The following is a 21943-nucleotide window of genomic DNA, read 5'->3' on the forward strand; positions in this document are numbered from 1 at the left end:
GAGATAAGAGTCTCACACTGGGCTGGGGATATGGCCTAGTGGCAAGAGCACTTGCCTCATATACATGAAGCCCTGGGTTCAATTCCCCAGCACCACATATATAGAAAATGGCCAGAAGTGGCGCTGTGGCTCAAGTGGCAGAGTGCTAGCCTTGAGCAAAAAGAAGCCAGGGACAGTGCTCAGGCCCTGAGTCCAAGCCCCAGGACTGGCCAAAAGAAAGAATCTCACACTTTCCTGCCTGGGCTGGCATCAAACTGGGATCCTAAGATTTCAGCCTCCCAAGTAGCTAGAAGCTAGGATTATAGGCATCATGAGCCACTGATACCCAGCCAGGCTCAATACTCTTAGTCTATATAATTTCCTAGATACATGCTTCAGATATGTATTATTTCAGGGACATACGTCCACTTCAGGATTTGTAGTATGCTGTGCTTCATTAACTTGGTAGCAAATTAATGTCAACTTGCCTTTAGCTGTGGAAATCAACAGTGCTCCAGGAGAAAGCAGATGAAATTCACAACCAACCATCCCTGTATCTGAATGAACTCTGCCACTGCCTGTCTGTGTGGCTTGCACAAATCTTCTGAGTATCAACATCCACATATATGAGATTAAGACAGCAGGATAAAATAAACAAATAACCAATTTTGGAGGTGGGAGGCATGGCTCAGTTGGTAGAGTATCAGCCAATGAGTGAAAGCATCAGATCTAGAGTTCAAATCCTGGTCTTGCTGGAGGCAAAAAGATGGCAGGAGACATCTTGAAAGGGCTCTGCAAAGCTACAACTGTCGCCAATGTGTCTGCAGCATGCTTTGGATTGGATGGTGGTCCGCTGTGATTCTTCTCCACCAAAGCTGCGCCTTGCTAAGTCAATGTCCACACTGACAAACGCATCACTCTAATTAAATGTTTATACCCTTAGAAATAAATTGGCCTCATCGCTCTCTAAATTACCTTCTCTACGCGCTAAATCATAATCCTCGTTAAACTGTTGTACAGAAAATATCTAATGAGGACCTCATTTCAAAAATTAAAACTAATGAAGGGGTAGGGAATAAGTCGGTGCTAAGCTTATTAATGTAATTGAGGGTTTCAGTTCTATACCCCAATACCTACTGCTTTCCGTAACACAGGAAAGCAATAAAGACCTGCATTTTGTGATCGCGAGATTTCTGAAAAGGTCAGGGGCTTGAGGAAAGAGGCAAAGGCAAAGAGGGCCTGCTTATCCATCCTCCCCCTAGCTACAAGGAGTGGCTCCCACAAGAGAGCCAGGTGCCCTGACTCACGACTGTCATCCTAGCCACACAGGAGGCTGAGATCTGAGGATGGTAATTTGAAGCCAGCCCAGCAAGAAAGCCTACGAGACTCTTTCTCCCAATGAACCAGCAAAAGCTAGATAGGGAGCTGTGGCTCAAGTGGCAGAGCACCAGCCTTGAGTAAAAAAAGCCAAATGAGAGTTGAGGCTCTGAGTTCAAGCCTTGGTATTGCTTCAAGGCTTGTATAGCCAAAAAAAAAAAAAATTCAGGAGACTCTCATCTCAACCAATAAAAATGCTGGGCGTGACGATACACACCTGCTACCCCAGCTACACAGGAAGTATAAATAGGAGAATGCTGGTCCAGGCTGGCATGCATATATATGGGATCCTATTGGAAAAATAACTGAAGCAAAAGGGAGCATGCCTAGCAAGTATGAGGGCCCTAGTACTGCCAAAAAAAGAAAGCAAGAAGATGATTGTAATTGGAAAGTGAATACATAATGAATCATTTCTACTACTATATCCAGTAAAGCTTAGAAAGGCAGGAAAATATACTTTATTACACATTATATACATTTCATTGTGCTACAGAGCTACACGGGGAAAAAGTACCTAGCAATTGATAGGGGCCTGTTAAAAAGACATCTTGTGTTTAAATAAAGCAGACCTCAGCTATAATAAGAATCCCATTAGACAAAGAAGGGTTATTTTTAGGAAGACTCCAGTTATACAAAACAAGGGAAGGACAGCTAAGTAAAATGAGCTCAAGCTTTTCCTTATGTTACTCTAGGAAATTGGCATGTCATTGCTTGAAGAGAGGGGAAAAAGTCTATAAATAAAATGGGAAGGGGGAAGGAATGTGTCAGAAATAACAAACCCCGCTAAAGCACAAAATGTAGCGCAGAGCAGCCCTGTGTGTGTGTGTGGTTCCAAGCCCTGGACTTCACAGAACTCCAACCACTTCACAAGGCACAGACACCTGTTCAACTGTTATTTCGGCCTATCTATTTTCAATGGCAAGTTTGACGCCCAAGCCAGAGGCCTACCTCCATGGCAACATAAACATAAGGGAGCGATTTCTAGCCCATGCAGGGCTGGAAATAAACTAAGCCTTGAGCATGGATTCCTATCACACAGACCCACTGAGCAAATGAAGGGTTCCTGGACGAGGTTTTTCCCATGGACCATTTAGAAAAAAGACCCCAAAATAATGAGTGTACTGGCAGATGCCCCTGTATTCAAAGCATTGAGATGGCTCACCCTTGTAATCCTAGCTACTCTAGAGACAGAGCTGAGGATCGTGGTTCAAAGGCAACCCTGCAGAAAAGTCCAAGAGACTCTTAATTTCCAATTAACCACAAAAAGCCAGAAGTACAACTGTGGCTCAAGTCATAGAGTGCCCTCCTTGAACCTAAAAACTTAAGAGACAATGAGTACTTAGGCTCTGAGTTTAAACCCCTGTATCAACACACACACACACTTTTAAGTATATTTCGTTTTCAGTTGGGCAAGGGGGGAGATACTGGGACTTGAACTCACTTGCTAGGCAATTGCTCCAGCATTTGAGCCACACTTGCAACAACTACCACACGCCTTTTCCCTATGCAGTGCAGGATCCCGGCCTGGTAGGCCAGGTGAGCTAAGACAGGAGCTGACACCTAGGAAAGAGTTTTTCCTAAATCAAAGAGATCATAGTTAGCACACAGCAGGAACTCAGAACTCGGATCTGTGTGTGCGTGTGTGCGTGTGTGCGTGCGTGTGTGTGTGCGCACGCGCGCCAGTACTGGGTCTTGATCTCAGCGACTGGGCACCGTCCCTTAGCTTTGTTGCTCAAGGTTGGTGCTGTATCACTTCAGCCCTAACTCCACTTCCACGGACTCAGATTTTCTACACCCTGATCTACTTTTCTCCATGGAGGATTATTTCCAGGTACTTTGGCCCCAGGAGATATAAGTTAAAGATGTTTCATAAAATCAGCACCACATAAACAGAAAAGGCTGGACGTCGTGCTAGCCTTGATCAAAAGAAGCTCAGGAACAGTGCCCAGCCCCTGAGTGGCAGGAGGAGGGGGGGGAGGGGAGGAGGAGGAGGAGGAGGAGGGAGGAGGAGGAGGAGGAGGGGAGGAGGAGGGGGGGGAGGAGGAGGGGGGAGGAGGAGGAGGAGGAGGAGGAGGAGGGGGGGGGGGGGGAGGAGGGGGGGGGAGGGAGGAGGAGGAGCAGGAGGGGGGAGGAGGAGGAGGGGGGGAGGAAGGAGGAGGAGGAGGAGGAGGAGGGAGGAGGAGGGAGGAGGAGGGAGGAGGAGGAGGAGGAGGAGGGGGGAGGAGGAGGAGGAGGAGGGGGGGAGGGAGGAGGAGGAGGAGGGAGGAGGAGGAGGAGGAGGAGGAGGAGATGGAGGAGGGGGGGGGAGGAGGGGGGGAGGAGGAGGAGGAGGGGGAGGAGGGGGAGGAGGAGGAGGGGGGGAGGAGGAGGAGGAGGAGGAGGAGGAAGAAGAAGAAGAAGAAGAAGAAGAAGAAGAAGAAGAAGAAGAAGAAGAAGAAGAAGAAGAAGAAGAAGAAGAAAGAAGAAGAAGAAGAAGAAGAAGAAGAAGAAGAAGAAGAAGAAGAAGAAGAAGAAGAAGAAGAAGAAGACCTATGAAGCCAGGCACTGGTGGCTCATAGCTGTAATCCTAGCTACTCAGGAGGTCTGAGAATCACAGTTCAAAGCCAGCCAGGAAAGAAAAGTAGGTGAGACTTTTTTTTTTTTTTGCCAGTCCTGGGCCTTGAACTCAGGGCCTGAGCACTGTCCCTGGCTTCTTTTTGCTCAAGGCTAGCACTCTGCCACTTGAGCCACAGCGCCACTTCCAGCTTTTTCTGTGTATGTGGTACTAAGGAATCGAACTCAGGGTTTCTTGCTTGCTAGGCAAGCACTCTACAGCTAAGCCATATTCCCAGCCCCTGTGAGACTCTTATCTCCAGCTAACTACCAAAAAAACAAGTGGTGCTGTGGCTCAAAGTGGTAGAGTGCTAACCTTGGGCAAAAGAGCTCAGAGTAGGCACCCAGGCCCTGAATTCAAGCCCCACAACCAACAAAATTAATTAATTTAAAATGCAGCAGTGGTACTCACTAGATACTATGTTGAAAATGAGCTATATAGCTTGTGGGTGGGGATAGGAGGTGAAAAATGGGAGAGAGAAAGGGTGACAATGTCCAAAAAGAAATGTACTTATTAACTGACTTATGTAACTGTAACCCTTCTGTATACCACCCTTAGAATAAAAAAAATTTTTAGTTAAAAGTAAATACATAAATAAAATGAGCTGGACACCTGTGGTTCAAGCCTATAATCCTAGCTAAACTGAGGATCAAGGTTCAAAGTCAGCCCAGACAAGAAAGTCCATGAGAATATTATCTCCAATTAACCACCAAAAAGATGTTAGTAGAACTGTTGCTCACTTGATAGACTGCTATCATTGACTAAAAAAAAGCTAAAGGGCAGCACCCAGGCCTTGGGTTCAAGTACCAAGCATGAAATAAATAACAAGCCCTGAGTTCAAGCCTCAGTGCCAGAAATAAATAAAAATTATCTGTAGATATAACCCATGTTAAGAGAATTTAACATGATGAATTGAACCCCCTTTGTACAACTACTTAAAGATAATTTTATAAAGGAAGGAGAAAGAAAAGAAGGGATGGGAAGGAAAGGGAAGGGAGGGAGGAAGGGAGGGAAGAAGGAAGACTTTTATCTCCAATAACCACAAAAAGCTGGAAGTGGAGCTATGGCTCAAATGATAGGTCACTAGCCTTGAGCAAAAGAAGCTCAAGGACAACATCCAGGTCCTGAGTTCAAGCCCAGGTCTAGCATCGAAAGAAAGAATGAAAAGAAGGAAAGAGAGAAAAATAGAGACTAAAGAAAGGAAGGAGGAAGAAAAGAGAAAAAGACAAAGACGAACAGAGAATGGAGTCCACAGAGACAGTGGAAAAGAGGCTGAGCACTTTTGTAAATAATGGCTCATTTTACACACACTTGACCCTTCCAGAAATGTTTTTTCTTGAAAAGGCTTAAGGGGATTATTTTATTTGGACAACTAATAGCCTAATATTATTTAAGGAGGGGGGACTACTAAGCTGTCTTTCAGTCAGATCTTGGCAAGAAACTATGTCTGTCTCTATCTCGCCCAAGTCATCTTGCCCAAATCCATCATTACATTTGGCTAAACCCAAGTTGCCATCACACACAATCCAAGAGAGGTATCCACTGATGCTTTTATCTAAGGAGTTTGCATTTGGACAAGGCAACTCTTCACAGGGGGCAAAACAGCCATCAAAAATCAGCATTCATCAGAGCCTTCAATCCACCGGGACTGAGTGCAATGAAGATCACATGCAAGGTACAACTTATTCCCAGATGACCACACGCAATTCAAGCTGCCCAACTCTTTGCCCTTAGATATGGCGGGGGGGGATTAAATAACTACATTTCATATCTGTCTCATTACTACTGTCCATTTTCACAGCATTTTTAAATATGAAGAAAAAGCACTCTTGGCCAGGCGCTGGTAACGCATGCCTGAAACCCTAGCTACTCAGGAACCTGAGATCCAGAGGACTACAGTTCAAAGCCAACCCCAGAAGAAAAAAAAAAGTTTGTGAGACTCCATCTCCAAAATAACAAAAAGCTGGGCTGATGGTATGGCTTGAGGGGTAGAGCGCCAGCCTAGCAAGCGGGAGCCTGTGAGTTTAAGTCCAGTACTTACAAAAACAAAACAAAAAATAACAACAACGAAAAAAACCAGCCACCACAAACATTTGTGAAGGCTCCTTAGAGCCTTTAAAATCATCGTGTCTCTATGACGTAATTGCCATATCACTATCATCAACACCATCAGAGCTTCTATCTAGGGCAGACTCCAATTGTTCCTGACAGGGAATTCTGTCACACAGCACCCACTGCAGCACTGACACATTCCAGAAGACATGTCCACGGCGCGAAGCACGCCATTCCCTACTGATGACCCTGCCTTTAAGCAAACCACCTGTCCAAGCTGAGTGCGGCAATGCATTCTTGTAGTCCCAGCTACGGAGGAGCCGGGGGCAGGAGGGTTTCTTGAGCCTATGGATTTTGAGGACAGCCTGGCAAGATGGCAAGACTGCATCACAAAACAAAATAAGATGAGTACCAGGGACTCGTGTCTATAATTCTTGCGACTCAGGAGGCTGAGCTCTGGAGGATCAAGATTCAAGGCCAACCCTTGCAGTTTCCTACATTTCATCTCTAAATGCAATAACCATGGGGCGGGGGTGGGGTGAGGGGAAAGACTGGGACGAGGCTCAAAACTCTTACTTCAAATTCAAGCCCCATTACCACCAAAACTAACAAACCAACTCTGTGTGTGTGTGTGTGTGTGTGTGTGTGTGTGTGTGTGTGTGTGTGTGTGTAGAAATCACTAAGAATTGGCAAGAATGAAAATGTTACAAAGTTAATGGATAAATAAGCCATCATACTGACTTAAAGGATTTCTTCCCCTAAGTTAAACATTTATAAAATTCTAAGATAATAAAGTAATATTTTAACTGTACTTTGTTACTCAAAAAAGAGTAATTAATGTCTTATTTCCACCCTGTACAAGAATCAACATTATTTCTAATCACACGCTCTGTCTCCCAACCTTCTCTCCTCTGAAAGACATCTTGAAGCTGCTTTCCGGAGTCTTCTGATGCAGACACACTTTTTCTGTCCGCTGACAGTACAGAGGCTCTCCTGAATTAAAACTGTCAAGTACTCTGACTATTGCTGAAAAGCCAAGTGTGAGCAAGAGGCCCTGAGTTCAAGTCTCAGTATCAGCACAGAAGAGTAAAAAACAAAATAGATTTTTGTCCCCATTGTATAACTCTTACTCCATACCCACACACCCACGAGACACATCATTTGGACTAGTACATTTTGGTTAGTTCTTGTTGGTGGTGTTTGCTTGGTCTTTGTGCTGGTACTGGGATTTGAACTCAGGGTCGCGTGCTCTCACTGGCTTTTTTTCCTTAAAACCGGTGTTCTACCACTTGAGCCACACTTCCACTTCAGGTTTGTTTGAGGAGGAGGAGGGTTGCTGGTTAATTGAAGACAAGAGTCTCCCAGACTTTTCTGCCCAGGCTGGCTTTGAGCTGTGATCCTCAGATCTCAGCCTCCTGAGCAGCTACATTTACAGATATGAGCCTTCGGCCCCGGGCTCATTTAGATTATGTTGAATACTTTCCATTTGCTTACCACATATGCAGAGTTCTAAGTGCCCAACTCACTGTAACAAAGGCACTGCGTCTTTTGTCTGTTCCTTCCTGGTATTTTCAGACACTAATTCTGAGTCACCTACAGAGGCTCTAGAGAGAACTTCTCAGCTGACACTCCTGGAAACCAAAGGTTCTGAATGCCATTCAAAGGGATAATTCCCACAAACGCTGGGGTGGTTCTCATTTTAGAGCACAAATTACAAAAGTTCTTCTCACAAAGGAATATGATTCATGTATTAAAGTCAAACAGAGGACTAGCACTTGGTTTAATTCCTAGGTAAACAGGATAGATCATCATTCTTTTCTTACTGGGACCTAAGAACTAGACCAAAAAAAAAAAGGTCACAGCGACTCAATCTCCAAAGTAATTAGCAAAATGCTGGGCTGGAGGTATGGCTCAAGTGGTAAAGTACCAGCTGAGCAAGCAAACTGGGCAAGCACAAAGCCCTGAGTTCAAACCCCTACAATAGGGCTGGGAATGTGGCTTGGTGGTAGAAGGCTTGCCTAGCACGCATGAAGGACTGGGTTTGATTCCTCAGTACCACATAAACAGAAAAGGCTAGATGTGGCACTGTGGCTCAAGTGTTAGAGTGCTAGCCTTGAGCAAAAGAAGTTCAGGAACAGTACCTAGGCCCTGAGTTCAAGCCCCAGGACTGGAACCACAAATAAGTAAACCTCTATAATATGTGACTCCAAGGACTCTTACAAAGACTAGAGGGAATAAGAAATCCCTCAATAAATGCAATTTCTCTCTTTCTTTGCATATGGAAAGCGATATGAACTCTGAAAACTTTTAAATTTAGAAACCACATTTTAACACTCATATTTTCCACACAGAGCCTTTCTGAGATTCCTGGCTGAGCTATATAGAGCTGGCATAAAGTAAGGAGAAAATTACTGGAATGGAGGCATGGCTTAATGGTAGAGTATCTGTCTAGGAAGCATAAGGTCCTGAGTTCTAAACCCAGGCAACCCCAAAAATCCAATACTGAGTCCAGGTCACACTCAACCAAGGTTTCATTCCATAGAAAATTGCCCAGCTCAGCACTGTGTAATCAAGCCAGACCAAGCAAGGGACTGTCACAGTGTATGTGACATGCAGAGACAGAGATACTTAACATAAGCAGAACGGCTTTCTAGGCATTATTTTTCCAGAGATAAGTGATTGCTGATTTAAGAATAAATAGCCAAACATGGTGGGACACGCTGTAAGCCCAGTATTTGGCAGGCGAACAGGGAGGACAAGTTGTTGTAAGCTGGAGATCAGTATAGGCTACATCATGACACCCGGCCTCAAAAAGAAAAAATAAGCTGAGCACCAGTGGCTCATTCCTGTATCCTAGCTACTTGGAAGACTGAGGTCTAAGAATCATGGTTCAAAGCCAGCCCAGGCAGGAAAGTCTGTGAGACTCTTACCTTCAACGAACCACCAGAAAACCAGAAGCGGAGCTGTGGCTCAAGCACTAGAGCGCTAACCAACCTTTAGGGGGAAAAGCTAAGGGAAAACACCCAGGCCTGAGTTCAAGACCCAATACCAGCACAAAAATTAATTAATAGAGCAAAAATAAAAAGGAAGGAAGAGGAGGCTGGGGATATGGCCTAGTGGCAAGAGTGCCTGCCTCGTATACATGAGGCCCTGGGTTCAATTCCCCAGCACCCACATATACAGAAAATGGCCAGAAGTGGCGCTGTGGCTCAAGTGGTAGAGTGCTAGCCTTGAGCAAAAAGAAGCCAGGGACAGTGCTCAGGCCCTGAGTCCAAGCCCCAGGACTGGCCAAAAAAAAAAAAAAAAAAAAAAAAGGAAGGAAGAGAAGGAGGGAGAACCGGAGGGAGAAGAGGGGAAGGGAGTCACTGGGGAAGGGAGTCACTAGGTAGATCTGATCAAGAACTCAGTGGTTAGCTAGGAGGCACTTTAAGTGCAGGGTGCTGCTACACGAAGGATGAGTCACCTCAGCACTTGATGTCAAAATCTCCATGCGGTCTGACTTCCACGTTTCTAAGTCAACAAACAGCATTACATGAGGTTGCTCGGGCAGCTGGCCAGGGAGGGGCAAGGAACCCCGGAATCCACCTCTATCAGTCATGTTAGGAAAGGCAATGTGTTCCTAGCTGCAGGGTTCCCCTCCAGCGAGCCGCCATCCTCACAGATTTGCTCAGCATCGTGTAGCGGGATCTTATCATCTGGCCAGAGGTGAATGAGACATGGGCTGAGTGTAAATAGCCAAGTCGCCCTCTTTAGAAGAAAGCTGAGGCTCAGAAGCCGAAAGGACACCAGCCAGGTATCAGCACCACAAGGACCGGCATCCCATTTTGGGAGACCTCCTAGCGAATTCTACCACTCAACTGGCTGACGCATCACTTCCCATCCCATGGACAAGCCAAGCAGAAAAGAAAACAGCCAGGAAGGTCCAATTCAGCATGGTCACCAGCTTCTGTCCCCTTCGGGTCCCTGGGGAGGGGGAGAAGGGTGTCCTGCGGACGGTGCACTGTCAAGGGGGTCCCTCTGGTTCCTGCAACCCTGCTTGTGGCAGTTGTCAGGCTGTGATTACCACCACCACCACCACTTCCAGGACCACGTGCTGAGCAAAGCCACAGTCATCCGAGTCCAAATCAAGCAGATACTTTTTCCCACACTGCCAAGGAAGAGGACAAGCTCTTTGAAAGCTGTCTACATGCAGCCGGGGCAACCTGAGGACTGGGACGTGTGTGTGTGTGCGTGTGCGTGTGCGTGTGCGTGTGTGTGTGTGTGTATTGGAGCTTGAACTCTGGGCCTAGACAATGTCCCTTAGCTTTTTATGCTCAAGGCTGGTGTTCTGTCATCCCTCCAATTCTGACTTATTTTTGGTGGTTAATTAGAGATAAGAGTCTTACAAACTTTTCTGTGTGGACTGGTTTTGAACCATTATCTTCAGATCACGATTCCTCTTGAGTAACAAGCATTACAGGCATGAGCCACTGACACCCAGCAACATTTTTTCTTTTTGTCAGTCCTGGGCCTTGGACTCAGGGCCTGAGCACTGTCCTTGGCTTCTTTTTGCTCAAGGCTAGCACTCTACCTCTTCAGCCACAGCACAGCTTCTGGCCATTTTCTATATATGTGGTACTGAGGAATCCAACCCAGGGCTTCATGTAAACGAGGCAAGCACTCTTGCCACTAGGCCATATTCCCAGCCCCCCAGAAACATTTTAATTGACTCATAATTCCAAATCAGAAAAGCCAAGTGTGGTAATAACGCATGCCTGTGATCCTAGCACCTAGGAGGCTGAGGCAGAGGACTGCAAATGGGAGGCCAATCTGGGCAAGATGCTGTCTCAAAATCAATAATAGCAATCACAATAATTCCAGCTCAGTACTGTCAGTGGCTTTCTCTGGTGCCTAAATAACTCTATAATCATTTCTATTAAATGTTTTCAAAAAGCTTGTCCAGTACCCTCTGGGCTGTGAGTTCCACAGGGGGAGAGATTGTGACTGCCTTGTTTGTAGCTCCATCCCTAGTACAAGCACCCTGCAAGAAGTCAAGAAAATGGCTGTGACTCTGGTACCACAGCGGCTCAACTCCTGTCATCCTAGCTTGCTCAGGAGGCTGAGATCTGAGGACTGTGGTTCAAGGCCAGCCAGAGCAGGAACGTCCATGAGACTTTTATCTCCAAGTAACCACCAAAAAGCCAGAAGTAGAACTGTGGCTCAATTGGTAAAGCACTAGACTTGAGTGAAAAAGCTCAAGGACAGCCCCCCAGATTGTGAGTTCAAACCCCAGGACCAGCATACACACACCCACACATAAAGTATATGTAAAAATGCCTATTTTCAAGATGATCAAATAGAACTTTCCATTACCCTAAGTGTTCTAAAAAGTTAAGAAATAATTACTGTTCTCTTCCAGTGGAAGCTTCCAATTCAGCTAATCTCCAAGGACACACACACACACACACACACACACACTTCACTGCATGGTGGGCACACAATCGCGTATAGATATTCCCCTTCCCTTGAGCATGGTGAGCCTGGTCTAAGTAAGTGAACCTCTTTTGAGAAAGAATCAGAAGTCAGAGATGACAAATCAGAGGGGTTCAAAATGGTAGCAGAACCTTTCCTACTGCCTTGAAAGAAAAAATATCATGTTGTAGAAAAGACTACTTAGTCGGAAACAAGCAGGTGGTTTTACAGGAGTGGATTTTGATTGCTAAACAAGAGTTGGGGGCTGGGGATATGGCCTAGTGGCAAGAGAGCTTGCCTCGTATACATGAGGCCCTGGGTTCGATTCCCCAGAACCACATATACAGAAAACAGCCAGAAGTGGCGCTGTGGCTCAAGTGGCAGAGTGTTAGCCTTGAGCAAAAGGAAGCCAGGGACAGTGCTCAAGCCCTGAGTCCAAGGCCCAGGACTGGCCAAAAAAACAAAACAAAACAAACAAGAGTTGGAACTTTAGTCCTATACCTGCAAGGAACTGAATTCCACCAGGAGCCACACGAGAGTGGAAGATGACTCCTGCTCCACCCGCACACTTCTCCTTACAGAAACTGGGATATGATAAATGGCGTTGTTTCAAGACACTTAGTTTCTGATAATTTGTTCCATAGTAATAGAAAAACGGGTACACTCCTCTGGGAACAGAAGGAAAACAGCCGGATTACATGAACGCTTTGGAATAACTGACCTCAATCCTCTCCATGATAATGCTGAGGAACTCTGTGTGTGTGTGTGTGTGTGTGTGTGTGATGTGTGTGCACACGCACGTGCATGTAACAGAACTGGGCCTTGAACTCAGGGCTTTCTGTTCTCCCTTAGCTCTTTTACTCATGACTATCCCTCTCCCACTGGGCCACATCTCTCCTTCTATCCTTTTGCTGGTTAACTAGAGATAAGAGTTCCTTGGAATTTGTCTAGCGGGGCTGGCTTTGAACCCCAGTCCTCAGATCTCAGACTCCTGAGTGAAGTTTTTATAGTACAAAAAGTTGCCTGGTGCCAGTGGCTCATGCCTATAATCTTAGCTACTCAGGAAGCTGAGATCTGAGGATCACGGTTCAAAGCCAGCCAGGCAGAAAATCTGTGAGACTCTTATCTCCAATAAACTACTTAGAAAAAGCCAGAAGTGGTGCTGTGGCTCAAGTAGTAGAGCACCAGCCTTGAGTACAAAGAGGCTCAGGGACAGAACCCAAGCCCTGAATTCAAGCTCCAGAACTGGCCAAAAAAAAAAAAAAAGGCAAGTTTCCAAGATAATTTTCCCAAACAATTTTACATTTCCTACAATTGATGCTGTGCTGTATAATAATTTATAATACCCTGGGGGGGGGGGTGTTCATCTGCCTTGGAACCTACCAAAAAGTCTCCACTTGGAAATCCCATAAAGTACCCGATTTCCAGAAGGCTCCAGGAGGGTGGGGAAGGCAGGCAGACTTGGGAAATGTATCCAGTTTCTCTCCCAGCGGCTGAATCCGCTGAAGAGGTACCCCATCTTCCTCCTGACTTCCCACCAGGAATCAGCTGAGTTCAGCTGACTCCAACAGCAGTCCTTCCCCTCAGAGCAGAGGCCATCCAGATCGTAAAAGGCTTTCCCGAGGTCTGCCTAAACCACACAGAGCTCTGTGCTGCAGAAAACAGGCCGGAGCCCACACAGGCCAGCCAGGACCAGAGGCCTCCCCAGCCCAGGTGACTGAAGCCACAGAAAACATGGGGACGGCCTGCGACCTTTACAGTACAAACTCACACACCACATACATATACTTACACATATATACTTATTCATATACATGCACATGTACATACCTGTGTATGAACACATTTGCCTGTATATATATGTGTATATATATATGTGTATATATATGTGTGTATATATATGTGTGTGTATATATATATATATGGGGGGGGTGCATTCGCATTCCAGTACTAGGGCTTGAAATCAAGGCCTAAAAGCTGTTCCTTAGCTTTTTTGCTCAAGGCACGTGCTCTACCACTTAAGGTAAGCATTCTTGCCACTAGGCCATATCCCCAGCCCCGTGCTCTACCACTTGAACCACAGCTCTCGTTCCAGCTTTTTGCTAGTTAACTGGCAATAAGAGTCTCACACACTTTCCTGCCTGGCCTGGCTTCAAACCTCAATCCTTAGATTTCAGTCCCCTGAGCAGCTAGGATTACAGATGTGAGTCAAGATATAACAAGATATACATATATACATATAATATTCACTTATTACATATTATGTATTTATATATAATTACATAATATATGTAAAATATATGTACTATGCTATTATATATCATGTGATATATTGCATGTGTTACATTATATAAATCTTATATATTATATATGTATATACATATATATTTAAATCAGTAGGATTATACCTCAGTTGTAGAATGTTTGCTAACATTGTACCAGCCTGTGACTTCCATTCCCCCCAAAATAAATACAATAATAAAATATAATGCTGAATTAAATTTCCAGTGAGTTCAAGGCCAGACTGGGCTACAAAGTGAGACTCCTCCTCAAAACAAAACAAACAAAACAAAACAAAACAAATGAATACTCTTTGTGAGCCTTCCTCTTCTACACACTTCCCTAATTAACACGCCAGGGCAAGGTGCTGAGATGTAGTAAGATTTTACAAACTGCCCATTCACTGCGTGGCTTGGTGGTAGAACACCTGCTTAGTACCCGTAAGGCCCTGAGTGCCATCCTCAACAGCAAAAATACAAAAAAGTAAATAAATAACCAAAAAGTAAAGACTGCCTACAAAAACAGTGGTCTTGCCAAGCACTGGTGGCTCATGTTTGAATACTACTTAGGCTTGGCTCTAGGAGGCTGAGATCTGAGGATTGAGTTGGAAGTCAGACATGGCAGAAAAATCCCAGATACTCTCATCTCCAATTAGCTGCCAGAAAACCGGAAGTGGAGCTGTGGCTTCAAGTGGTAGAGCACTAGCCTTGAGCAAAAGAGCTCAGGGACAGTGCCCAGGCTCTGAGTTCAAGCCTCATGACTGACAAAAGAAAATAAAAAGAGCAGCAGTCTCTATTCATTTGAAATAATGGCCTTCCCAGAAATGAAAATTAATCACTTTTTGTTAAAATGTGAATAATATCCATTCAGCCTGGGGGTTGAACTCTGCGCTTTGCACTGGCACTCTTACCACTAATCCATGGAGCCAGCCCCAAATGTGCAACTTTCTGAGATGACTTTCTAAGAATTTTCCAGAACTGGAGTGGGGGAGTGGGGGTAGTAGGTCAATAGCAGTGGGTTTGCCTAGCAAGTGCAAGCTCTAGGCTCTATCTCCAGCACCAAAATAAATAAATAAATAAATAAATAGCCCAAGTTGGGTGCCACTGGCTCACACCCATAACTATAGCTCTCAGGAAGCTGAGATGGGGAAGATTAAAGTGGGAGGCCAACCTGGGAGGAAAAGTCTGAAAGACTCCCAACTCTAAAACAACCAGCAAAAGCTGAGGCATGGCTCAAGTGAGAGGGTTTTGTGAAGGATTTTTTTTTCTTAAGACCCAGCGCCTGTTTCAGGTAACATGCGTGAAACTCAAGTGGCAGGGAAAATTGAGCGTCCTTCAGGCACAAAGTCAACATTCCCAGCTGGCAGAGGGCAGCATCTGCTCCTGTGGCCAGTTCCATTAGCGATGAAAAGGTTTGCACTGTCCATTAACCTGCCCTCCTCTTCCTGTGAGCCACTCTCAACCAAAAAAAAGAAAGAAAACAAGCTTGCAAGACGGCTGGGCGGCACCAGGAACACGGCCCGATCGCCAGCCCCTGGCTGGGAATCACACTAACAAAACTACTTAGTTTACCCAGAAATCAAATTCATGAAGCCGGCCTGACTCCCTCTTAATGAAGCCAGGCTAACCATCAGAAAATTAAAAACCAAAGACAGCCGAGACCCCCGGTGGCCTATAATCGTCACTACTCAGAAGGCTGACATCTGGGGCTGGGAATATGGCCTAGTGGCAAGGGTGCTTGACTCGTATACATGAAGCCCTGGGTTCGATTCCCTAGCACCACATATACAGAAAACGGCCAGAAGCGGCGCTGTGGCTCAAGTGGCAGAGTGCTAGCCTTGAGCGGGAAGAAGCCAGGGACAGTGCTCAGGCCCTGAGTCCAAGGCCCAGGACTGGCCAAAAAAAAAAAAAAAGAAGAAGAAGAAAAGAAGGCTGAGATCTGAGGATTTCGATTGGAAGCCAGTCTGGGCAGGAAAGTCCTTGAGAGAGAGAGAGAGAGAGAGAGAGAGTCCTTGAGTCTTATCTCCAATTGACTACCCAAAACCTGCAAGTGGAGTTGTGGTTCGAGTGGTAGAGCACTAGCCTTGAGCACAAAAGCTTAGAGACAGAGCCCAAACAAAGACAGCCACCACCAAAATAATTCAACTGTCAGAAGAGCAGTGGTCATTCTGGAAAAGGATAATGTTTTCCAAAGTATGTTTTCTAAGGAAGCCTAGGGAAGAAGCAGGAGATTAATTCAAAAAGCCTTCATCAGCCTATCCAAGAGCATCAGTTCCTAGGAGCACAGTGACTACCCACATGGAACTTCAAACCCACTTTCCTGCACCAGTGTCTGCCCTGACATGCTTGCCATGTTGAAACTTAACAATACACAGGCGCTACTGAGCATGTGGGCCTCCCCATTCATGGCTCTCCTGGGGTAGGAGCACCCCAGCCCCAGATCCTGCTCTCAGAAATGTCCTTAAGACAACACTCAAGGGATTCCAACACTGGCTCTCTGCCAGGGGAAAGAACAAAATAACTATTGGGGGGGGGGGGGGGGTTTCTTTTGCCTTTCTCTTTCTTCTTAAAGGCGGGGAGGGTGTTTCTATTTTCCTTCCTTGTGTACCAAGTCCTCAGAGACCTCAAATAAACCCCTGAAAGCACTCACATTCACGTTAATGCAGTCAGAGGAGGAACTGTTTACACGTGGGGTGGATGGCTTTTTAAAGGCAATTGAAAAGTGAGATTCTTGCCTTCGATCCTAGCAGGATGTACTCATCTGTTGAGAAGTGAAGTTGAAAACAGGGTCTCCGTATGTAGCCCACACTGGCCTCCAACTCACAATCCTCTTGCTTCAGCTTCCTGAGTGCTGGAACTACAGGCGTGTACCACCACACGAAGCTAATATTGAGTTCTGAGGTCACGCTTCCAATAGATTCAAACAGGGACTATCTTCCATACCCCCTAGGTAGACCCAAAGTCAGAGTCCCTAAAGCTCTCCTTAGCTGGAGGCTGACCAGCAAACCTGCTGCACACATAAGGCTGAGGCATTTCATTTTCTCCCAGCAAGGGATCCCAGAAGAAGGAGACGTCGTAGACGTCGTAGATCCTCCTAGCTTCCAGTACAACAGCATTGTACCAGGAAGCAGGAGGCCTGGGCTCCACATGGACCCTGCCCTTGACTAAGAGGGATGACTAACAGACCAAAAGAACTGAGCCTTCCACAGAAAAGGGTTCTCCATAAAACGAAATGGCTCAACTATAAACTATTCCTTAATAAACAGCTCTTCCAAGTCTAAAGTTCTGGAGCCTAAATGCTTGCACTGAAGAGTGCGGCAAATTTCTTTTCAGAGACATCACCACCCTCCAAGTATCTTTCCCATTCAAAACTTTTTCCAACAGGCTTCTAACATACTTAGTTCAAAGGCAGCTACATTTAACACAAATAAGAGACGAGTCCTAGGAAGTTTTTAAATTAAAATGAATCCATTGAATGTTGCCTTCAAAAAATTAATTCTGGAACTGGGAATGTGGCTTAGCTGTAGAGTGCTTGCCTAGCATGCACAAAGCCCTGGGTTCAATGACTCTGCACATATATAGAAAAAGCCAGAAGTAGTGCTGTGGCTCAAATGGCAGAGTGCTGGCCTTGAACAAAAAAAAGCCAGGGACAGTGCTCAGGCCCTGAGTCCAAGCCCCAAGACTGGCAAAATTAACAACAACAACAATAATTCATTCTAAAGCTATTTTTCCCCTGTGCTGGGAATTGAACCCAAGGCCTCAAGCTTGGAAGACAAGTTTTCTACCCACTAAGCTACACCTCCAGCCATGGAACCAATGTTTTAAACAACCCCTACCCCCATCACCGTGATCTAGATGTAATTCAGCTTTATCTTCTTTAGTACTTACTCAGTTTCCCTCGAACTATGGAACATTTATAGGTTAAAATAAAGATAGAGGAGCTGGGTACCACCTGTAATCCTAACTACTCAGGAGGTAGACATTTAAGGATCAAGGTGCAAGCCAGCCAAGGAAGACAAATCCGAAACTTATTTCTAATTAATCCCCCCAAAAGTCAGAAATAAAGGTGTGGTTGAAGCAGTAGAGCACCATTTTAAACAGAAAAGGCTAAAAAGCTAAGCAAGAGCATGAGGCCCTGAGTTTAAGCCCCAATATTATACCTCCCCCCCAAAAAATGTTATGGGAATGGGGCCATGGCTTGATGATAGAGTACTAGGTTACAAGTCAGAGGCCCTGAATCCAAATCACAGTGCTCCAAATCAACCAATCAATCATGAAATAGCAGAAGGCAACGCTATCTGCTATCAAAGGCCTTTGACTTCTTGCAACCAAAAGCACTGGGTTTGAATCCCACTACCACACAGAAAAAATGAGGTAAATAATTTTTAAAAACACAACTAAAGAAACAGTAGAACTCTGTAACAATTCCAAGGTCTCTATTTCTTATGGCAGTTGACAGTTCTGACTTTTATGTGTATTCTACAAAGGATTTTTCTTTGTCCTGGATTAAAGGGGACTGACAACAAAAAGCTGAATCAGGAAACACAAATCATGACTGTCAGACCTAACACACACACACACACACACACACACACACACACACAGCCCAGTCACTAATCATGTGGCCTGGGTCCTGTTACTTAACCTTTCAGCACCTCCAAATGCTCACCTGCAAAATATGGCTAACACACTAGGCCCCCTAAGGCTCCTCTCCAGTAAAGGGGGTGGGGGAGGGAGAGGAGAGCAGATAGGGCCAGGGACACTGTCTGTACCCAAACACTGGCATTTGCTTCATTTGCAAAAACTCTGCTACTAATTAACTGTGGCCATTAAATAGAAACAGGTTCCAGAAGCTCCCAGAGGGTTGAAATGGGTCCAAAGTGAATGCAGAGTTGAATCTGAAGTCTCTCCATGAACTTCATCTCCCCCAAACAGTTAGATGGCTTCTCAGTTTTGAGGATTCAGACAGAAGAGTATACTGTGCAAGAGAGGTAGGGTGGAGATGGGGTGAAAGGGGGAGCATCTCCAACTGGTTCAGATTCTAGGGGTCTAAGAGCTAGCACATGAGGCCTATTATCTGCTTTGGTGGATTTTAATTCTCCCCTTTCCGGTCCTGGGGCTTGAACCCGGCGCCTGAATGCTGTCACTGAGCTTTTTGCTCAATGCTAACTAACTCTCTATCGCTTGAGCCACAACTCTCCTTCCAGCTCTTTGGTGGGTTAACTGAAGATGTGAGTCTCACAGACTTTCCTCTCTGGGCTGGCTTCAAATTATGATCCACAGCTCTTAGCCTCCTGAGTAGCTAGAATTACAGGCAGGAGCCATCAGCACCCACCTGGCTGGTGGATTTGAATAGCTTGAAACTTCTATTTACCCTATTGCAAAAAAAAACAAAAACAAAAAAAACAGCATATGACCTCACAGGCACTTAATCATGTTTATTTTAGCCCAAATGTATTAAATAATTTATAATTACACATCATCCTACAGGTGGAAGGTGATTTCACTGACTTTAATTAACAAAGGGCCTCCACCTATACCTCCTAGACCACTCAAATGTCATTACTTCTGAGTTAGGGGGGAGCGAAAGATGGAGAGGGAGAAAGAGGAGGGGAAAGAAGTGGGGGAGAGGTGGGGGGAGAGAAAGGGGGAAAGGAGGGAGAGAAGGAAGAGAGACAGATGACTCTGAACATTTAAGAAAGCCCAAGAAAAGAATCAACCTGAATAAAGAAATGTGAATGACCAAAGAGAAGATTCTAGAACTGGAATTGGGGCAGTGATGGTGAATTTCATGCAGCTTCAGATTGCAAACTCTTATCTAGACATCCCCCCCCCCCAGCACCTCCCCCCAGGTAGACCTGGTCCTGCCCAGAGGTGCGGGAAGGAGGGGGTCGGGAGTAAAGGGGTGGGGGTGGGGGGGAGCAGGAAGATCCGGGTAACCGAATGGCCCATCTCTGCCCCCCAGGGCTTCCACCCTTCTGCCCTCGACGCCAGCAAACTCCAAAGCTGGGAGTCGGGGGGGGGGGGGGGCAGGCAGGTGCCGCCCCGTCCCTCTCTCTCTCTCTCTCCCCGGCAGCCCTGGTCCCGGGCGGGGACAGGTTGTGTCACCTCCAGCCCGAGTGGATCTAGGCAGGCCCGGGACGGGAATGGGCCCCGGAGGTCGGCCACCCCGGGCGCGCGCCCCTCGCCCCTCGCCCCGCGCCCCCCCCCCGCCCCGGTGGCCGGCGGGCCGCGCGTCTGACCGCCCCCAGGCAACGTGTTCCCGATTCCCTACACCGTTCGCGTGTCGGGGTTCATTCGTGACCGCTCCGAGCCACACGCGCGATCGTGAGTGCCCAGTGGCCTCCATTGGCTTCCCGCCCCAGACTGCACCCCGATAAACCAATACTAAGCAGTTGGGAAGATAGAACCTCCCCCCCCCCCAAAAAAAAAAATGGAGAGGGGAAGCTGGGCCAGGAGAACCCCGCGGAGGCAGCTCGGGTCGCGGGTGCAGGGCCCCCCCATCCCCGCGCGGGGGACACCCCCCCCGGGTCCCCGCAGCGGCCGGCCGCGGGCCGAGGCCCCCCGGTCCGGGCACTGCGAGCTGGGGCGCCCCCCGGTGGCCGCGCCCGCCCCGGGCTCCCCGCCGCCGAACAAACGAGACCCGCAGAAAGTTTCCGAACCGGGCGAGCGGCAGCGGCAGCCGGCGGGTGGGCCAGGCTGCACCGGTGCGCGGGCGTGGCGGGAGCGGCGCCCGGAGTAGCGGCGGCCGGGAGATGCCGGGGGCCCAGACGGAGCCCCCTGCGCGCGCATGCACGCACCCCGCGGGGCTCCGGCGGGGGCTCCCCTCGGGGCTCGGGGCCTCCCCGGGGGCCGACCTTCCCGCCGAGGACGCGGCGGAGAGGCCAGGCCCGCGGCCGGGACGGGGCACCCTGCACCCCGGCTTTTGCGCGCGCCGGGGCGCTGGGGTTCGCTCTGTCTGTCTCCTCCATGGGAGGGAGGGGGCGCCTCGGGTCGTTGGGGCGCACGGTGCTTCCCCCCAACATTGGATTCTGGATGCACACCCCCCCCCCACGAGAGCCCACCTGGAGTCCCATCGCCCCACCCAATGTTCCCTCGGCTGCCGGGGGGACCCCGGGAAACCGCGGACACCGAGCCTCCAGGCTGGGGCAGCCGGGACCCCGCCGCGCACACGCACGCACACACACACACACACACACACACACTCGGGCGCGCACCCCAGGTTTTCCCGCCCCCCCCTCCCACCGCGGCGATCCCGGGGCGCCCCGGGAGCGGGCGAGGCCCGGCGCGGCGCCTACCTCGTCCACGGTGAGCGGCATGCAGATCCGGTACTCCTTCAGCAGCATGGTGCGGCCGAACCCGACCCCGCGGCGGGCGCCCGGGGGACCCCCGCACCGCACCGCACCGGCACCGCAGGGCGCTCCGAGCCCGAGCCCGGCGCTCAGCTCCTCGCTTCCCTCGGCCCGCACGAGACCATGTCAAGCTTCGAGTCCGGGTGTTCGAGGCTCCCCCCTGGTCTCCTTCCTGGCCCGGGGCCGATGCTCCCGGGAGCCGAGGGGTTGCAAAGTCAGCCGGAGAAGGAGGGAGACCCGCGGCGGTAGGCGCGGCCGCAGATCAGGACATGCCCGGTAGCGGGCGAGGGAGGGGAGGAGGGGAGGGAGGGAGGGAGGGAGGGAGGGAGGGCGGGCGGAGGGGGAGCGGGCGGAGGGGGGAGAGGGAGGGAGGGGAGAGAATTCCACAAATGAAAACAAACGCACGGAGTCTCCGCTCGCGCGCCTCGGGGAGCGGCGCGCGGCCGGGCGGCCGCCCCTGCCTCCTCCCCGGCGGGTCCCCGGGTCCCCGAGCCCCCGGATCGCGTCCGCAGCGGGGCCGGGGACGCCGACTTCCCAGACAAAGGCCGGCCCGGCCCCTCGCCCGGGCCCGGGAACTGGATTTCCTGCGCGGCTTTTTGTTTTTCTGCAGGCGAGTCCCGGAGCCTCCGGGGGCTCGAGTACGCCAGCCCAGGGGCAGCCGCCCAGGCCGCTCGCCGCCGCCCGGCCCAGGGGCCCCGGGCGCTTCCGAGCCGGGCCGCGCGGGGGGCCAGGCGGGGCTCGGCGCGGGCGCGGGGCGCGTCCCCCTCCCCGGGCCCCCGGAGCCGCCGCCCGCGCGTGTGCGGCCGCCTCGCCGGGGCTGGGAGTCGGCGCCGAGCCGCGGGGCTCCGGGCCGGGAGGTG

At 48.7% G+C, this 21943-nt stretch overlaps 1 protein-coding gene across 4 annotated transcripts in view; it reads right to left on the minus strand.

The window, feature by feature from the left end:
- Pitpnc1 (phosphatidylinositol transfer protein cytoplasmic 1) overlaps nucleotides 1–21706 on the minus strand; it is a 203368-nt gene extending 181662 nt beyond the window's left edge. Inside the window, exon 1 of one of the 4 annotated variants that reach the window (XM_048366940.1) lies at nucleotides 21030–21706. In XM_048366940.1, coding sequence (XP_048222897.1) covers nucleotides 21030–21077 — 48 coding nt within the window. In that variant the 5' untranslated portion in view covers nucleotides 21078–21706. Of the gene's footprint in view, nucleotides 1–12835; nucleotides 13204–16381; nucleotides 17259–21029 lie in introns of those variants that run through there. The other 3 variants (XM_048366942.1, XM_048366941.1, XM_048366943.1) reach the window with 3 other exon arrangements.
- Between the last annotated feature and the right edge of the window lie 237 nt (nucleotides 21707–21943).

Source organism: Perognathus longimembris, chromosome 17 (genome assembly GCF_023159225.1).
Source record: "Perognathus longimembris pacificus isolate PPM17 chromosome 17, ASM2315922v1, whole genome shotgun sequence".
NCBI classification, from domain to species: domain Eukaryota; kingdom Metazoa; phylum Chordata; class Mammalia; order Rodentia; family Heteromyidae; genus Perognathus; species Perognathus longimembris.